We start from the raw sequence: 19,229 nt of genomic DNA, 5'->3' as shown, positions 1-19,229 counted from the left end.
GGTAGTGGGAGGAGAGGCCACTTGCCTTTCTGAAAATTTGCTGAATATCTCAGGGCTAGATATTATAGAAATTGAGCTGCCAAAATATCATATAGCTAAAAGAAACTCTTGCATTATGCAGAGTGATTACAGGCAATGATACTCTATTTTACACCTGAGCTCTGCCTTAACGCACAAATACACACAGGTTTTGAGATGGTATCTGACTAGCTATGAGCAATTACATACTGAGCCTATTAGTTAAGAGCATGATGCTAAAAATCCTTTAGGTTCATTAATTTCAATTAGTCAATCAGAAACAAGCTGTCCTTCCTTTCATGACATGACTTGGCGCAAAGCAACTGTTTAGTCGCTCTGGTGTACTCCAATGCAGTTACATCTACAGATTAACTTGTTCTGTGCCCAACGGTGAAATATTTTCCTGTATTTACTAGGAAAAGGATCTGAGACAAGTCCTCAGTTATTACTAGACCTTCCTGATATGTAGGTTGGAAGAAGTTGCCTGCAACTACACATCTACCCATTCACACAGCTGTAAGAATGAAACACTCAAACAAGAACTTACCAAGGGTTTTTTACAGGGGCATTTTTGTTAAGAGAATGTGTTAAAAGGAATAGGAAGTATATCAGATGCTGTAAACTTGATGCCTGAATTGAAACAAAAACTTAATTATGAATTTAAAGTGACAGTAATTGTGCAAACAGCATTAAAAACTTTGCTGAGTGAATGGAATGCAAACAAAAAAAAATCATTTTAGTGATAGTTTTTAAAGATGCTGTATTTCATTAAAACAATTCATAAAAATGATCAGATCTTTTCCTTTGTTCCCTCCCAATACTATAAGCAAGTTCAAGATTTGCATTCAAGTCTCCCATACAGAAACAGAGCATCTTTAAAGAGATAAATCAGCATTAGCTTACTTTTCCGAAAATTCACGTTCAAAATGATGCATGCTCTATTGAAGACAGCAGAGAAAGAGAGGACACAAGTTAATCATCTGGTTCTCGTGTCAGAGTAAGAAACAGATACTGTTAGCTGTAAAGTTAGTGCAAAAAATCAATACATTCTTATTCACTGAAAAAATTGGCGATAGTAGATCAATTATTTTATATTACATATACAGTACTTTGATTCTGACTAATGAACCACAATTTTCCATGCTTTAAACATTATTATACTTGATGAACAAATACAACACACATGCTTTCAACTCCACATGCCAGAAGTCAAGCTTTACAGGATTAGATTTATTTATCAAGAAATCTGTGGGCAGATTAGCTACAGAAGATGAAATCCATTCACGGAACACTTCCTGTAATGTTAACACCTACATTTACACTTATGTAGCATGGATCAGAGACACTCAAGAAAGCGCTTGAGGAAGCATTAAAATCATCTTACAGAAAGGTGAAGAGCAGAAAAGATGCACCATATGGCTCTCTATGAAACATATGCTGTACTGAAGGATTCAAAACAACAACTGGCACAGAAAAAGATAGCTAAAGTTACGTACAACTCTCACTTTATTCCTGCAGGGAAGCCCAGTGAAGCTGTAGTAACTATTTACCTCATTCAGGAAACTGTTGGCCAAAAGAGGCACCTTCCAAACTTCTCTTGTAAGAGAGCTCACTGGTATTTTATGGGCTTACTAGATTTAGAGAAGAGGCAGTGAAGCACTAGATAACTCATACCACAATGTTCTGCATCCCTTCTGATTCTAGCCAGAGCTCATAACCACAAAAAAGAACAGGTTTTCAAGGAACTGAAGAATTATGCAAGCTGGGGCAGGGGAAATCAAACATGTGAGAGAATATCAGAAATGCAGAAGTTATAGTAGAATCTCCATTTGCAATGACCCAAACAATGTAATTCAAAGACAGGATTTAGCTAGCATCTGCACTGAATTCAGTCCTTTCTGAAAAGTGTCCATTGGCCAGTCTCATGTTTGCAAACAGCCAGACTTACTGATATTATGACACCTGAACTGTACTGAGTGATAATGACTGATTAGTTAGAAGCCACATGATACCAGTTCAAGCCCCAACCAGAAGAGTATCCACATGTTACTAAAAAAAATACACTGTGGCACAAATTCAAAATTCAACTTCTAGAACAGATGTGTGCATCCTTGAAACTCACTTTCAGTGGATTGGAAAGTCATACATAAATAAAAACTAAAAATAACAGGAGAGTAAGAGGAGGCACTGCTTATCTGTAGCCTTCATATTAGCACTATTAAACTACAGATCAGTGAACCTTCCATGCATGGGAACCAACTCAGGTCCTATATGCCTCAGTTATTTAAGTCAAGGTACTACGGTAATTGGTATTTGGCATAATGCACCCGCTACCAAGTAATTACTTCAGACTTACACAGTAACAAGTGGTTGGGTTAGAGATACAACCACCAGTACAAACCTCTAGGACTGGATCTACTATCAAGTAATCGACTCTCAAACAAAGATAATGCAGCCTTTCAAATGTTAGGACTATCTAGTCCTACAACTCAAGCATAGTGTTCTTTCACATCAAGCTACAAAGGAGAATGAGTTTCATGGCATTTTCAAGACTGTAATTCAAAGTCTTCTAGCTTTTAAACCAAAACAGAATCAAGACTACCATGATTATGTAATTTGCAGTTCATCAATATAAACTCAGTACAAATATTCTAGTAAACTAGAAAAAGCTCATGAGAGTCTACATTTCTAGCAGATACCTTCCCCTCAAAGCAGGTCACATACTGATTGAACCCTACAGCTGTGGCCATCATTACAAAGATTGCTGCAGCCAGCAACTTTTTTTTTCTTAGCCTGTTTTGCATTGACTATACCAAGCACTCCACTGCAGGCTGAGTCTCGTGCAGCCTCTGTTTAAAGACAGAGTGGCCAGATGCTTGAGAAGTTCCCTGGATGAGGTTCCTCCTCCAGGGCAGGCCAGCCTGGAGCCCGCTCACGTCTGGTCAGCGTCCCCAGCTCTGCACATACCCACACACTGCATTGATTTGGTTGGTTGGTTGTTGGATACTCAGCCTTCATTCTGCATCAAATCAGATGGCATCACATCAGCGAGATGCTTTGGCATGCCACGGTACTAACACTACCACGACCAAAGCAGCAAGACGGATCAAAAGCTTCATTCCCCTCTGACAGTCATCTTGCCACACTGGTACCCATGTGAAATTTTGATTTAGGTGTAAATATTCTTAGTAATTACAAGGAAGCAGGATGGGAGAGATGCAAGCTATAGATGCATCAGTCTTCAGGAAGGAAGTCCTAACAGGGGGACAATTAGGCTTTCACTGGGTCATTAATAATATACTAGCATAGAACAACTAAAAGTGCAACAATATTGGTGAGAAGTTGGGCACACTAGCTTTCTCTTACAGCTAATATCTGAAGTTTCTCCTATGAGATCTACTTACAAAAGCACTGCTGGAACGGTGGCAGTTGCTGTCACACCCAATCGAATGCACCACTGCCATCAGCACACTAAAGCACTTTCAGGTAGGGCAATCTGCACGATGTCAAACGCAGAGCAGATCACTAACAGGTCCTCCTGCTGCCAGCGTGCACGTGGTGACTGCATACTGTGACAAAGTAGTCTGAACATCAGAGCCAAACTGAAACATTTGGGCCAAGTCTACACAGAAACCTGCATCACATGCTCAACACTTGAAACACCTTTCAATCAAGTTCCAGGGCACATTAAAATTAAGACACAAGTAGAAGGTAGTTTTCTTTCAGAAAAACAAACAAACAAACAAAAAACCCAAAAGTGTTTTCTATATACTTATCCATTCTGGAGGCATGGGATTTTCCTTTGCATTTGCAGCGACTGCCTTTTTAAAGCATACAGAACTTCAAATGTACCCTCTAGCTAGGAGCTAGTACATCCAGCAAGGAGTTTATGTGCAACACGGTGACAGCAATTATCTTGGTTAGAGTAACTGGAAGAAGTCAGTGCCTAAAATATACACTTCAATGTACTTGAAAAGTAAGTTGAAAGAGAAATGACTAATCTGAATTATAGCACAACTAATGTGAATTACAGTGCACAGATTGCCTTGTCCTTTGAAGGATCATTTATAACAAACACAAATTTGACTGCATCACTTTAGTTAATAAGTTCTTCTGTGTAGAAAGTTGCTTGGACTATGAATCATATGACTGAGTCATCACAACAAATGACAGTGCTATGGACAGCTTCTCCTCTAGAAACACATTCCATTAACACCTTTTGCTACTGATGTTTCCCAATGCTCCTTTTCTAGCATTTCAGACTGAAGCATGTGCATAACAGCTCAACATTCAAATTTGTAACAAAACTACAGTTTCATGAGCATTTCTATTTCTGGCAATGCCCATTTAAGCAGATTCTGTCCCTCTTCCAACCACCTGTGCTAAATGCTAACAAACCTGTTTCACAGCTACCTAGCAAACTGGAAGAGGGAACAGGACAAAAATAAAAGAGATTATTTTTAACCTAAGTGATTTGGACTTGTTTCTCTGCATAAGTAGTTCTACTGGTGTTAAGAACAGACTGTAGAGGACCAGGCAAGATTTACACAACCTATGCTGCTCAGTTTGTCACACACAAAACTCCTGAAACTACATTATAGCAGTACAGATGTAAAGAGACAATACACAAAAACAAGGGGGAAAAAAACAATACTTGAGTGCGCACAGGCCGTAATAGCAGAACAAACGCTTATTGCAACATGAGGCCCAGAGAACGTCTGGGAAGTAGCAATGCCAGTAGGACTGGAGTAATAGAGACTTCAAAGCAAGCACTTAAGACTCTGTGGTGGATCATATGCATGTATATCACAAGAAAGGTTATTTAAGAAGTGTATTACAAGATTTTCTATGGCCCTCAAAAGAAAGTAAATGCCCACACTTAGGTCGATACAAGATAAATGTCATCTCTGTATTCCATCCTTGAAGACCATCATCACTTAACTGTTCTTGGAAACAACCCCCCCCCCAGTTAGACAAAAAAGAAAAAAGAAAAAGCTAAAGAAAAAGACAAAACACTGCAATGACTCTTGAACTTACCTGCTGTAGAGGGTGGAGTGGGGGATGATGGAGATGTTAATGGGGAACTCGCCCCAGAGCCTGCTAAATAAAACAACAGTCTAGTAACTAAAGCTGTGATGCTAAAATTCAACACAGTCAGACAAGACAGGTTGTTGGAAACAGGCTGACTTTATTGACTGAAGGTCCAATCCTGCTTCCACTGAAATCTAGGGGAAGATCCCCATTCACATGAACAGTGTCACTCAGACCCGCTCTGAACAGAGAAGCTTCACAGTACACAGTATCAGAGGAGGTCCAAACACATAAGAAGCACTCTCAACAGTATTCCTCAATAGGAAACGCTTCTTTTCTGTTGCTTAGGCTGTTGGATTTCAGCATCCAAATTCTGTTCTCCTTAAGAGTTGTGCCACTGCATGGATGGCACCCCATTTCTCCTTCTAAGAGATGATTTCAATCAGTTGCTGTTACAAGATATTCTGATACCTGGCTATTCCACAACAGGTTGCTTTTGGACATGTTAGCCAGGCAAGTCAACTCTATTAAACTGTTCAGTAGTACAGACCATTCCTTTAAACTATCTGAAGACTTGTCACAGGCACTGTTGTTTTAGAATTTGACACAGAAGGAGCAACTACAAAGGTAATTTGCTCCTTCATCCTAACACCTAAGGAATATAAATCACCAGAGTTTCTCTCTAAAGGCTGAAGCATTAAATGGCCCAAATAATCAATGTTGTTATTAACAGAACATCTTCCATCCAAATGTCATCAACAGATTGAAGAGACTGAATTATTTTGGAGGAACAGGGCATAGGAGAGGAGAAACATTGCTTTGTATTAGATAGGTGAAAATCTAACACTGGCAACATTTTTAACTCCCCAAATTAGCTATTACTAAATACTCAAAACAGTGGTATAAGGCTTTCATAGTCCAATATTACTGTGTAAACTGATGGGGACCATGGATCTTTTAACCCAGAACATGACAAAACACAACAAAAACACTGACACAGTTGCGTAGAAGCAACCTCTTCTCTGTAGTTACCTGAGTTATTTGAGTTGCTGTATTTTGCTGAATGTTCTTCCCCGCTTTCATAGGCAGAGCGTTTTGACTTCTTTAAACAAAGCAGAACAGAAGGTAGGAATGAATAACCTCTTTCCATGATGAAGACTCATTTTGACACACAAAACTGTAACAGCTGCTCGCTACACCACACAAGGATCAACGCCCAACATCCCTCTCCCTGCCACCCAACACGTGCTGCTGCAAGGACAACAGCAGCAAGGCAGCTCTGTGCCCAAATATTCCCAGGCACATATGCAGGGCAACTTCAGAGCCCGCTGTCCACAAGGGAAAGGCAGAAAACTGACCCACAGAAAAAGAAGAGAAATGCAGAAAGTGCTCTGCAGGAACAGCCTGGAAAAAAGGCTCCCAGGCCTTCAATTAGGCAGCAGGAAGCAGTGCAGGCTGTCATCTGCATGTCAAACATTAACTACACCAATTCTAAGACAGTAAGCTCAAACACATTAAAGCAAGCAAGTCAGCTACCGTTATAACCTAAGCTCTTTAGGAAGTGTACCACTTAGCTACAGAAATTAAAACAATCAGAAAGTATCACAGAACAACACCACAGGGCAGAATGCAACAGCATACGTTTGGAAGTTCATGCTACACCTTCAAAAAAAATACACACCTCTGAGTGTGAGAAACTTATTTAAAGGTTGTTTACCTTTCGGGCTAAGATTTTCCTTCTCTTTTTTTCTTCTTCAGAGCCATGATGAGATTGAGCTCTTGTCAGTCTTCTGTGCTGGTGAATCTTAAAAATGAAGGGAAAACCAAAAAAAGACCGTGTCAAGATCTCAAATGTTCTCAGAAAAGGGATATGTTTGGGAAGGAAGAAACACTGAAGTTGCTTTTCACGTTTGTTTTGCACTTGTAACTCTTATCTTTACTGTTGCTGGCAGAGGATGGAGCCTCATACTGAAGTTAAAGCGATCCTGTAACTTTGGAGCCACTGCTTGTGAAGATGCCCCACATAAAACAGTGAAATGACATACATAAAACGGCTGTTTTACAGCTCTTCATGCTGTATTTTTGGGAAGACAAATCTGTGGATGAAACTTCTATTACTCAGAATCTGCTGGTAAAACTCACTTTCCCCATTTAAAAGCGAAAAGAGGAAATGGAATATCTATAGGAAAACCAGTAAAGAAATGCAGAAGTTACCAATTTCTGTTCTTCTGTTAATCTTTTTTCTATGCATTCCTTGGAATTTTTCAATGCCTCTTTTAGCTTGGTAGGAATCTAATACAGAAGAGAGAGAAAAAGAAAAAAATCACTGCACAAAACATGACAAAGGAAAACGCAACTTCACTGCTTAAAACTCGCTAGTCATCTGATCAGGTTGTCTATCCAAAGCCCCAAATTCTGACACTGTTCCTTTAATGAAGGAAAACCCAGGACTCCAGATACGTACTTTCCCCTCCACACCCACCTACAGATCCAACAGCAGGGAGAGAGAAACAGAGAATAGTGGAAGGGATACTCCAGTGCCAGAGACAGCTAACTGTTTTGATAAACTGCCGTACAGCTGAGAACCGCAAGACACAACACGTGCCTGCCAGCAGCAGTGCGCTGGGGACAGCTCCCGACAGGCGCGGGATGCGGCTCCCTGGAAGCCCCACCGCTGCAGCGCTGGAGCCGGCTGCCGTACGTGATGATGGTCTCACAGCGACCCAGACAAATCCATTTCCCCAGGCCTTAGCCACTGGCTTCCTCTCACGCCAAAGGATCCAGATTATTTAGCAGCCTCCGTTCAGAGCACCGTGATTAACATACAGCTTAGCTCCAGCACAGGAACTACACTTGAACCGCTCATGGGGCACGCTGCGTCCTCCTGCTCTCCTTCCAAGGGGTTTTATGATGTTGTTTGGTACATGACAGCGAAGCAAGCCCGATACTGATGGACCTCACCATAAAGCCAGCTGTCCTTGACCCTACCTGCCATTTGATGCATAGTTACCCCCAGCCTGCCACTTACACATCATCAGCAAATCAAGACAAAGAATACATCAGTGTTCAACTCTACCTTAAGCTGTGGTTTCTCAGAATTTGTTAGCAGGACATCACTGAATAATCTGGGAGTGGACAGAGAAAGAAATAATTGGATTATTATCCCCAAAAGACAGGCAGAAACACAGAGAGAATACTACTGGTGCTGTTCACCTAATTCCTTCTTGCCTCCTTTTCCTCCACTTTCCTCATCCCTATCTCACTGTTTTTTTCCCTTGGTGTTTATGTACTGCTTTTTAGTTTCCAAGCCCTGCTGTAAAACTGGCAGCGTCCAGCCCTCAAAATGCAGCCACTATGGATGTCAGAGTCATTAAGGCTACATGAAATGTTTCAAAAGCTAATAGAGCAGCTATAACTACCAAAGGCAGAAAAGAGTTTCCTCAAAACGACTATCCCATTTCCTTAAAAGTATAAGGATTCTTTAATGACAAAAGATTATTAGGGGTGTTATTTTGAATTTCACCTGAAAGATCATTGAGCTTTTTAAGGAAACTCTCTTAGCACAACTGTTATTTAAGCATTCAAAAGAAACATGTGGAAGATCAATGAGGGAACTTAACATTTCAAACTATTTGTGGTCTTGCAAGTACTGCGGCAAAGGTAACTAAAGCAACTGTGCTAACAGCTTCACTCTCCTCTCTGTGGTATCAGAAACAGCATAAATGACTAATCCTCTTCCATCCAGAGCAAAGACACTAGAGGGCAATGTTAGCCTGAAAACAGACTGTTGGTCCATTTCAAGATACTTTGTTCTGGAGAACATACTAGAAAACTGTCCCAGAAAGAAATCTCAAGCCTGGCTCCGAGATAAGTGTTTCAGAGACTGTTGTTGTTCACATGGCCACGCTAAAGAAAACAAATTCGAGTCTAGAATCATGGCTCATAAGAATAGTAGTCCATGAAAAATTAAAAAATAGATGTAATTAAACTAACTAAGACTTAAAAAAAACAAAAAAACAAAAAACTTATTCGCAGGGCATTTTTCTCATCTTTCCTGATTCTATGTTTTTCAAAATTAGCAGACTCATAATTTATATGGAATAGCTTAATAAATAGGTGAATTACTTTCATTGTGCTGCACATCTATCTAGAATACTTTTATAAGAAGTATAGGTTTTAAGGGAATGTAGTATCATATCCTACACATCAGATACAGCTGAGCATGGATTGCTTGGTCATTGGTGATCTTTTAACACCTCTAAATTCCTGTACTCACACAGTTTTCTTATCGCATTTCTCCCCTGTGTACATTCTTCTGTCTACCCCCTCCTTCCTTTAAGGGCAGAGGAAGGGAGGAGCAGAAGGAAAAGAAGGTTGAGATGAGTCTGCAGTGACTCTTTCCAATCAGGAAATATGATTTTTGGAGCCTGCTTTAAATGTACTGCAATCTACGGTCTGAGAGACCAGACCCAGATGTAGGTATGGGCTGGCTATCATTCAAGAGGTCATGATTCTGGCACTCTGCTTTAAGAAAAGCGAGAGACCACCATTGCGACTCTACGCTCAGCACGCCGCTGGCATGCCACAGCACAGTCACCGCAGGCAACTCCCCCGATCATACTGTCTCCTAGTTGCAGGACGGGTGGCACTGCAGAAAGGCACCATCTCCAGCCTAGTCATGCACTGACATTGCTCCCTTTCTGCATTCACATCTTGCTCCATACCTGCCTTTACCACTTCACTGCATCCCTGGGAGGAGAACCTGCATGGAAATTTATCCTGCCTACACTTCAGAGAATCTCTAAGCCCTGCAAGAAACCAGTCAGAACATCCATGTAACAGCTCACTCCCAGACCCAGTCTAAAAACATTACTGCTAAGCACAGCAAGAGATCTATTTTGCTAGCCATAAGTAAACTGACAGCAAAATCTACTGAAGTCAGTCTGAAGGGGATGTGCAAAACTCTTATTTTAAGCGCTTTAAAAGGATCTGTACATGTTCTTAAGCATACTTGCACTGCTCTAATAGCTGGAACGATTTAAATCATAGCACCATGCTAAATAAAACATCTTCATTACCGCTCCAACACACCAAGAGACAAAAAAGTTAAATGAACATGTATCATATTCCCAAACAGTGGGTTCAATCAAGTAATAATTTTAAAGCTTCATTTGGGATACACCATACATCCCTCAGAATGAGGAGCAAATCTTTCTAAGAAGGAATGAAAGCACAAAATTTTTTCCCGCTAATATAATTAAAAACATTACTGTGAATATAGAACAAGTGCGTCAAGACTTACGGCATCTGTAAGAGCCGTGAAACAGTTGGCATGCCATTCTTCATAGCTTCACAGGTCAGAATGGATTCCAACACAGACACTACCAAAGAAAGAAGAGGAATGTACACATTTTTGCACTGCAGGATAGCAAACAATTTAGAATGAAAGTCCGGCACTGCTGTGTGATGTTCCTCTAAGTACTCCATCAACTGAGCAGTGATGAAGCTGTGCAACATTTGTTTTTCATTATAACGTTACTATTACACTTACAAACTTTCCAAGAATGTTAGATGTGAGGCCAGGGAATACACACATGTAATTACTAGAGACTGTTTTATCACTTAGTTTAAAAAATTACTCTATTTATATGCTACATATATTTGAAGAAGAACGTATTTTCCATTTTAAAAAATTACTAAATAATCATTTCCAACCACAGGCTCCAAAAGCCTTCAGGCTGACCTCTCACAGCATCTTAGCTAAAAGGCAGAGTACCCAGGAAGCCAAGACTGAAGCTTTCTTGATTGCATACTAACCAACAAACACTGATGGTGCAGGAGGGAAGCTGTCTACTGGAACTGTATCTGGGGGTCTTCCATATGTCATTTCATACAGTAAGTGTCCAAAGCAATGTACATCAATACCTTCTAAAGTCTGCAGAGAAACAGACAAAAAAAACTAAAACACCACATAGAATTGATTTGTTTTTCCCCAACCAGTTTGTAAACATGCAATAATCCATTAGAGAAAAAGGGCAATCTTGTATTCAAAGATGGAAAGAGATACCATTACGATAATTCCTAAACACAACCATTTCTCTGCACAACTTTAGCTCAAAAGAAGTTTTCACACCTCAAGCAAAAGAAATTACTGCTCTTTTCCTGTAAGTGATGATATAAATGGGATATTAGCCATGTTCTGTAAAATGCCTAAGGAGTAAACTCTTTTCATGCACAGCAGTTTAGAAAGGCACATACTGAGGTGAATTACAACAGAGTACATTTTCCTAGCATAAGTCAAACAGCAAAGAATGAACTCAAGATAATATAACCAGTTACCTCTTTACAAGGAGGTAAATAAAGAGACAGCAAAAACACATAGCAAACAAACGGAAGAAAGCCCCTTTCACCCCTCCTCAAGTCTGTAAAAGCTATAAATGTGCACTAAACTCCCAGGTAGGATACTTCCTAAATTTTAGGATCATGTTTAGACAGAAGCAGCTCCTCTTACTGCTTAATGGCTTAGAGATTTGCCAACACTGACAGATTTGGACTAACGAAGAACTTTTGATCGTTTCTTTGACAACACGGTAGAACTTGTTCAGCAAGGTCAGCAAGCAGCTGTCTCGTGATGCTTTATGCAATTTACTACAATGAGCACTTAAAGGCAAGGCAAGATGCTGGCCAGAAGTCTGCATTGCTACAACAGGGCAAATTAGGTTTAGCAGTTTTGTAGGAAGGTCATATTTTGCTGTGCAAGCCTGCAGTTTGAAGACATCCTACAAACAAATATAAAATAAGTTTTGAAGAGACAGATATCTACAAGTGTCTTATCTATTTTCACAGCAGCCATAACAGGCAAGGTTGATTACTACTCTCAGTTAAGACCAAGCGATAAGCTGTGTTCGTTACACGGACATACAAGTGCAACTGAAGCGTGGTGGACAATACACACACTTCCGTGAAATACAGGCGCAGTGTGCCAAGGGACCTTATAGCAAGGCTGCAGTTCAGCTACATTTGTGCCAGCACCACTGTCAAGAAAACATGTGCATGCACTCCTCCTCTGCCTGCTTGCTTTTGCCCTTAGCCCCGCTCCAGCGTCCTGGAATAAAACTTCCACGCAGCCACTCAGTGATTTGGAGGAAGCTGAAAAGAGATGTGATGGAGAAAAGCTCAGGGGGAAAAAAAGTGGAGGAGGGAGGGGGGTATTTTTCATTCAAGTCAGTTCTCCAGAAACACAAGTAGAGGGATGCATAAGAGTCAGCTAAATCAAATTTAATTTTTCAAAACTTACATTAATTTTCCGAAACTGTGAAAAGTATGATCGATAAAATGACGGAAGTCCCAACAAGGAATTTTCTAGATCTAGTAACTTGCACGTGTCTCCATCCAACATCACATTGCCGGAGTGAAGATGGCCATAAGGAAATCCTTTCTCATGCAAGAATTTTAATACCTGAAAAAACAAAGCAGGAGTGCTGTCACAAGATACTCAGATGATGTCAAGATATCAAATGTTCCCATACTAAAGCAGACACATAATAAAGGAGGCCCCTATTTCAGAATGCTTCTCCATTTCCCTTGCTCAGCTCGATCCGCTGCCACCATCACCTCTGGCTGGCTATTCACCCCCATTTCACCGGTAACATTTCTCACAAAACAAACATTTGATGCTGATCTTCAAAGTAGGCCTATAAACACCTCCCAGAGAGATCTGAAACTAAAATTTGCAATTCCACTGAATGTCATGGTTGGAATACAAAAATACTGCACTCAGGGATAAAAGTTTTATGGCGCATGTTCCACAGGCTACGAATTACTTCTTTCCCTTTTTCTCCTCAAGGAAAAAAAATTATATTACCACCTCTCTCCCTCCTCAGCTCCACAGGTACTAACTACCTTTCTTGTCAGAAACAGCCTCACTCAGATATATCTAAATTCAACTCCCAGCACTTAACCTCCATTTAAGTTTAGCTTTGAAGTCTGCTGCTTTTCTTTTAGAACCAAAATAAAACTTATGCACTCAAATATTTGTCTACTTTTTCCAGTTAAAACAATTGATCTTAAAAAAAAATAAATAAAAAAAAAAAAAAAAAAGGCATCTTCCTACAGTCACTGTCCTAGCAGTGTCACAGCTAAAACACCACTATTATTAGAAGCAATGTGAGAACCAACTTTAATCATAAAGGTGGTCTGGCTGATAAATAAAGCAAAAAGAAAAAATACCTCTAATATTTGTCTTCCATATGTTTTTATTTGTTGAAGTTCAAGACCTTGAATTTTTTTAGGATTGCAATACTTCTTCAAGAATGGGTCTTTTGGTTTCGCCTTTAAAGGAACAGACATATATCAAGAACCATGAGCATGAAATGCAGTTAGGACTAAGAAAAGCCAGCAATCGTCTTAGTTTACTTAGTAATAGATGGTAAACAGTAACATACTTTGAACGTTTCAGCAAATATTCCACCATTTGAGTTAAAAAAAAAAATTACCTTATAAATAAGGTCCTTTAGTGTCCCTTTTTCACTGAATGGCCTAATAACCAGTGCTGAAGATTCACTGGCAGTGACAAAAGTGACTTTGTAAATATAGGGATGCTACCAAAAGAAAAAGAAGATACTGTAGGTTACGTTTCAGATGACAGACACTGTATATTCAATTTTGCTTGATTCAAAAGAAAGAAAAGATATGTCTGAATTACATGTTTAAAGTAATTAATCAGATTCTGACACTGACATTTGCTCAAGTTACTTGGTCTTTATCCAAAGCAAGTGCAAAGAAAGCTCCACAAGAACATCGCTCAGTTCCCATATAAATCAAGAAAACTCCAATATCTCTCTCTTTTTTTTTTTTTTTATTAAACCAAGAACTAAACAGACTGGCATCACAGATAAATGAAGAATCCAGCCCTATTAACACTTACACATGAGGAGGTTTACCGCAGTTTTAAGTGAGGCTATGCTAATGAATTCTTTCATGCTCTTCTACAACTGTGGCACATAAGAAAATTCCGCACTAATAGTTTTCATAACAGTTTTGATAATGTCTTTAGAAACTTTCATAGCAGCTTCTTGTAACTTTCTGAAACCACAGCAGATTTGGAAATAGATTACGCACACCACACACATACAACCAAAAAGGTTGAAAACTAGGCTTTTCAACCCAAGAGTTAGACCCAAAGTGATGTATCAAAATCAAGACATGAGCAAGGGGTCTTGTCCTAACTATCAATTTCAATCACTGTATCTTTTGAGTTCCAGGATGACATAGAAGTTTACCAGGTCAAAATGCATCTTTTCAGCTTGTCTCTCACAAGCTTAACAGTTTTAAAGAGAAAACCCCTTTGGAGTGAAATGCCACTTCTTTTTCAGACAGAGTCCGACTGGATTTAGATTGCAGCATAGCACAGCAGCTACAAGTACAGCCTCCATCGTACCTCTAAGAAGATACTCCTGTCATAAGTACAAAGAAGTGAAAAAACAACTATGCACATTGCACTGTCCTGTCCGCTGCTGACTGAGAATATCCACAGTATAGTGGTTAGCAATTACATCTCAACAGCACTATCCTAACAGTCTACAAGTCTTGAAGAACTGAAATAAAGCCTGTGATCTCACAGTACTGTAGGAAGTCATCAGAAGACAAAATACAATTAACCAGAACCCTGAAGCTCTTGTAATAATCCTGTAATAATTGTGCTGAAAACATGTTACCTCATTGTGTGGGAAATTTAATTAAAAGGTTTACAGATCTCTAAATGAAAGCAACTCTAAAATTACAAACTATTTCTACTAGACTGCATGTGCTTTTGCAAGATTAGCCTTTGCAAGCTTTTCTTTGTGCTGGCACAATTTAAAAGTCTTCAAGTAATACTCACAGAACAGGAAGAAAGAAGTTTCACAGCGTACTGTAAGTCTTTGTCAGACAAGTATTTATCAGGGCCAAGATCAGCCTAGAAATAATAGAAAAAGAAAGGCCTCATAAGGGAAGAAGTTGCACTCCATAAAGAAAATGGGATCTATATTCTTCTCTCACAAATTAAGACAGCTGCTTGGAAATACATTTTGAAGAGCAAACAAGGAAACTACACACGAAGAAGCAAACTTTAAAAGGCGGAATAAGGCTGTGGTTTCACTATACAAAGAATTTGACAGTAAGTAAGTATTATTGCCTCCTCCCTTCCCAGTATCTGACATGCATTATCAAACTAACTTTGCCAACCCCAAAACTGGGGAATTGTGCGCACTGTGAACTGATAGGGTTTAACCCCCCACCTTCTTCCTCTCCACTAAAAAACTTCCCTCTTATGCCAGGTTTGAGCAATCTCAGCTCCCCAGCAAAGTCTCATGAACAGCTATGCTTTTATAACTAAGAGTGCGGCACATCTCAGCACAGAAGCATAAGCATTTAGTAATGACAAAGTATTTGGCGGCAACACATCTCTACCTCAAAGGAGCAATTCATGCCTATTAGTTTGTCAGAACAACTAAGGATCCTAGTAAAAAACAGAAACAAATAACCTAAAAACAACAATAAAACCCAGTAATTTAAAAAGGATCACCCTGCTCTTTCCAGTGAGCAGGTTTATATTATGGTCAGCATCTACGTCATTACCACTAAGGAAACAGTAAACTGAGGTAGCAGCGGTGGGAACAAATGGCCAAGGCCAGAAACTTTCAAACTGGATTTGCCGACAGAGAAAAGAAACACGAGAAGTTCCCACACTACACATCCACCTAAGGGCTTTCAAAGCTCTTTCAAGTCCCGAGCTCTTAAATCTGCATCTCTGTCATTCACACATGATAGTCAATATAAACAATACAAGCTAAGTTCACTAAGAAAGACTCGAGGATAAGATGAAAGCATACCCAGCTTAACATTAGCCGTTCCTTTGGTTGATTCCTAATCTTCATTAAAAAATATTTCTTACGTATTCGCCAACCTGCAATGAAAGGGTCATCAGTAGTTTTAATTAAAACATTACCGAATCATATGGCCTACAAGCAGGACAAGGTTTGTAAGCAAAGACAGTATCCTTATCTTAGGACAACCAGTATAGTTGGAAAAATCAGGCAAGTTTTCAGGAATACATGTTCTTCTTACCTAAATCTTTTAATGGTTCTACTACTTCCCACTTTGGCTCTGATCGGAAGAACATTGAAACATGCTGTAAGGCAATTTCTGGGGAGAAAAGAAAAAAAGAGACCACTTAATTAGATTATATACACATTAGGCAATGTTCTACGCCAGGAGGAAGCCTTCAGGAATTCAGACTTTGTTTTAATAACTAAGTCAGCAAAATCATTTCAAAAGAAAACCAGGTGAAAACACAGCTAAAAGGTATTTGCATTTTTAACCTGAGAACTCATATCCACTGAGAAAACAGAAACCACTGCCTTAGGAAAACTTACCTTCCTGAGTTTGCATTATATCTATACTAGAGTTTATTTTCCAAGTCCAAATCTAACACTCACAGCTAAGATTTCTCACACTTGGTACACACTATAGTATGTCATGAAATGCTTTAGCTATACCTGTAAAAGCGGTAACTTTTACATCTCTTTAATGTGCATCTACAGTGCCATTATTACATATGAACTAATCAGTTCTTTGTTTTGCTACCTGCTACTCTGCCCTATTTTGCACAGACAAAGGTACTTTGCTGTCAGGATCCAACATGCACTTCTGAAAAATAGGACAACCTTCTGGTTACTGAGTTTTCCCACAACTGGGAATACAACTGGTGTATTCATTAAGTGATTATGCCAACAAAGAATTTTCTCTAACATCACTTATCTCGCCATAGAAATACTGCAAAAAGGTAAGGATGCACTTTATCTCTTCTGTACTCTCTCTTCTCTAGCTAAAAATATGCTAGGAAAAGGAGAGAAAACAGTGCAATACGTATCAGCTCACTGCTGCAATATTAAATAATGACAAATTGATAAAAGTCTCCAGAGAACACAGGCAACCTCTTGATTGTTATCAACTTCCCCAAAACTTGATGAAAAAACAACAGTCCCAAAGAAAGCACTCAGAATTAACACGGAAGTCACATTATCTCCTAGAGGATTTCAACTGCTTGTTCAGCATTAACCAGACAAACTCTGTCCTTAAAGAATTACTAGTAATTCACATCTCTTCCACAGCTTTCCGTAAACATCCGGGAAATGTTCTTTGCACTTTGAAGTGCAAGAAACAAGGATGTTACATAAAGGGAAAGCAGAAAGACAAGTGAAAAGGAAGTAGTAAGTTCCTGTTTCAGTAGGCTGTGCTTTTATGAAAATAAGGTTTGCATTTTGCAAAGAGTCGGTCTGCCTATGAACTAAATCGCAGGGTAGTGTTTCAACACTTGGAGGAAGTTCTTCAGTCTATCAGACAAATACTTAATTTCCAATGGCTGAAGTAGAAGTCCGATAAATTAAGAGAAGAAACATTCAATAATGAAGAGAACTGATCACTGGAACATCATTCTAAGGGAGACAGTGATTCCCCACCATTGTGGATTTTTTTCTTTATTCAACAGTATATAATGCCTTAAAAGAAGGAAAAAAAAACACTAGCTCAAACACTTAGTTCTATGAAGTTTCACAGCCCAAAGGGATAGAGGGAGCTAGACAAGATGATCACAATTGCTCCTGCTGATTTGAAAAACTTCTGAACCATGACAAATGCAAGATTCAGTGTCCAGAAGACCAGCTGTATTAACAGAACGCAGAGCTGACAACCTTAACTCTATCTTACGCTCCAGTAAACAAGTAACTTCTGAACATCACCTTTCCCATCCATCACAAATAACAGTGAAAAAGTAGACTTCACTCTCGTTAGCCACTTCTCCCAAGTTCACCTTAAATAAATCTTGACTCTCATCACTCCTCTGTAGAATAATGCAAATATTCAGTATTGATAACTATAGCATGATCCATGTACACACCTGGAGGAATATTATCATATATAATCACACACAATATGATCATTTTGAAGTATTTTTTTTTTCTCTGTGCCATAGTGTAACTCCTTGTCAGCATTAACGGAAGATGTGCGCACATGCTAAAGTGAAATTGTGATGCAGTTTTAAAATCCCTTACTTACCAGTGTAGTTTACAGAATAGCTGTTTGGATCCAAGAACTTTTTTACCAGTTCACAGTTAGACAGTATGTGATGGGTAGTAATTACATCAAGATAGGTCTGGAGTCCTTTCTGTCTTTCAGCTATGAATTCACGCTCCATATTTCCAATCAATTTTTTTGGAGGAAGAGGTAGACTTAGAGTTGAGATCTTAAAAAGAGAGGAAAAATGATTATTTTGCAGCCTTGTTCTCAAAATGCCTCAGGGGAGTAAACTAGCAAGCCAGAAAATACTCTCTGCATTTTCTGTGTGTTTTACTCTGTGTATATACAGAGTAATACTCCGTGTATTTTCTGTGTGTTAACAACCGAATAATTTTTGTTTTGTATATACAAGCTTTATGTTTTTTCTAGGTACTGTTATCAGGGTGAGGAGTCAAATAACTCACATCCCAGTGTGAAGAGACTTGTAAATGCAACTACACTGAGATTGCAAGGAGATAAATTTTTGCTAGTGAGTCATGCATTTAAGATCACTACACAAAACCTTCAGCTACTAAATGGCTAAAAATTTCAGCCAAATTCTTTAAAATTCTCGAGATACCTTTGCCATAACACAAAAAAAATTTCACACCTTACCATTTCCTCATGATGAAATTTATGCTTATTTAATGTATGTGCAAATTAGCAAGTTTCCTTTGCCCCTACCGCCATTATGGGTAACATAAAAACCCTTACTGTCAGGTTTTTAACTTGTACTTTCAAATATGGTGCAACTTTTCCAATTTAATTTCTAAATTTGTTGCTGTGAAGTTTTTAACAGCTATATATATTTCACCCCAGATAAAACTGCAATCTACTAGTGGATATACAGCAGTTGTTTTATCTTAAGTGGTGCAAAGCTTCAATTAAAATTAGTAAAATATTTAGACATGGGAAAATGGAAAATTCTGCAGAAACCCAGAGCTTTATATAAGTCAGATCAAAGAGGTTTGTTTTCTAAACATGATCTAGGTTGCACACAGTATTTATATTCATTTACGTCATGTGAATTGCCAGAATAAATTATTGATGTTGTCAACACATTGTTGTCCAGCAGATCAAAGCAC

The 19,229-nt window shown here is 39.0% G+C and overlaps 1 protein-coding gene across 9 annotated transcripts in view; it reads right to left on the bottom strand.

The window, feature by feature from the left end:
• The window catches only part of PXK (PX domain containing serine/threonine kinase like), a 37,362-nt gene that overhangs the window by 3,723 nt on the left and 14,410 nt on the right, over positions 1–19,229 (bottom strand). For 2 of the 9 annotated variants that reach the window (XM_064519074.1, XM_064519077.1), the window contains exons 4-17: positions 18,145–18,331; positions 16,156–16,233; positions 15,921–15,994; positions 14,930–15,004; positions 13,545–13,649; positions 13,279–13,380; positions 12,347–12,508; positions 10,867–10,984; positions 10,352–10,430; positions 8,126–8,174; positions 7,264–7,341; positions 6,767–6,853; positions 6,082–6,151; positions 5,056–5,118 (exon numbers count right to left, since the gene is read on the bottom strand). In XM_064519074.1, the coding sequence (XP_064375144.1) occupies positions 5,056–5,118; positions 6,082–6,151; positions 6,767–6,853; positions 7,264–7,341; positions 8,126–8,174; positions 10,352–10,430; positions 10,867–10,984; positions 12,347–12,508; positions 13,279–13,380; positions 13,545–13,649; positions 14,930–15,004; positions 15,921–15,994; positions 16,156–16,233; positions 18,145–18,331 (1,327 nt within the window). The other 7 variants (XM_064519078.1, XM_064519079.1, XM_064519082.1 and 4 more) reach the window with 7 other exon arrangements.

This window comes from Dromaius novaehollandiae, chromosome 12 (assembly GCF_036370855.1).
Source record: "Dromaius novaehollandiae isolate bDroNov1 chromosome 12, bDroNov1.hap1, whole genome shotgun sequence".
NCBI classification, from domain to species: domain Eukaryota; kingdom Metazoa; phylum Chordata; class Aves; order Casuariiformes; family Dromaiidae; genus Dromaius; species Dromaius novaehollandiae.
The sequence above is the reverse complement of the archived record's forward strand: the minus strand, read 5'-3'. Positions and strand labels throughout refer to the sequence as shown.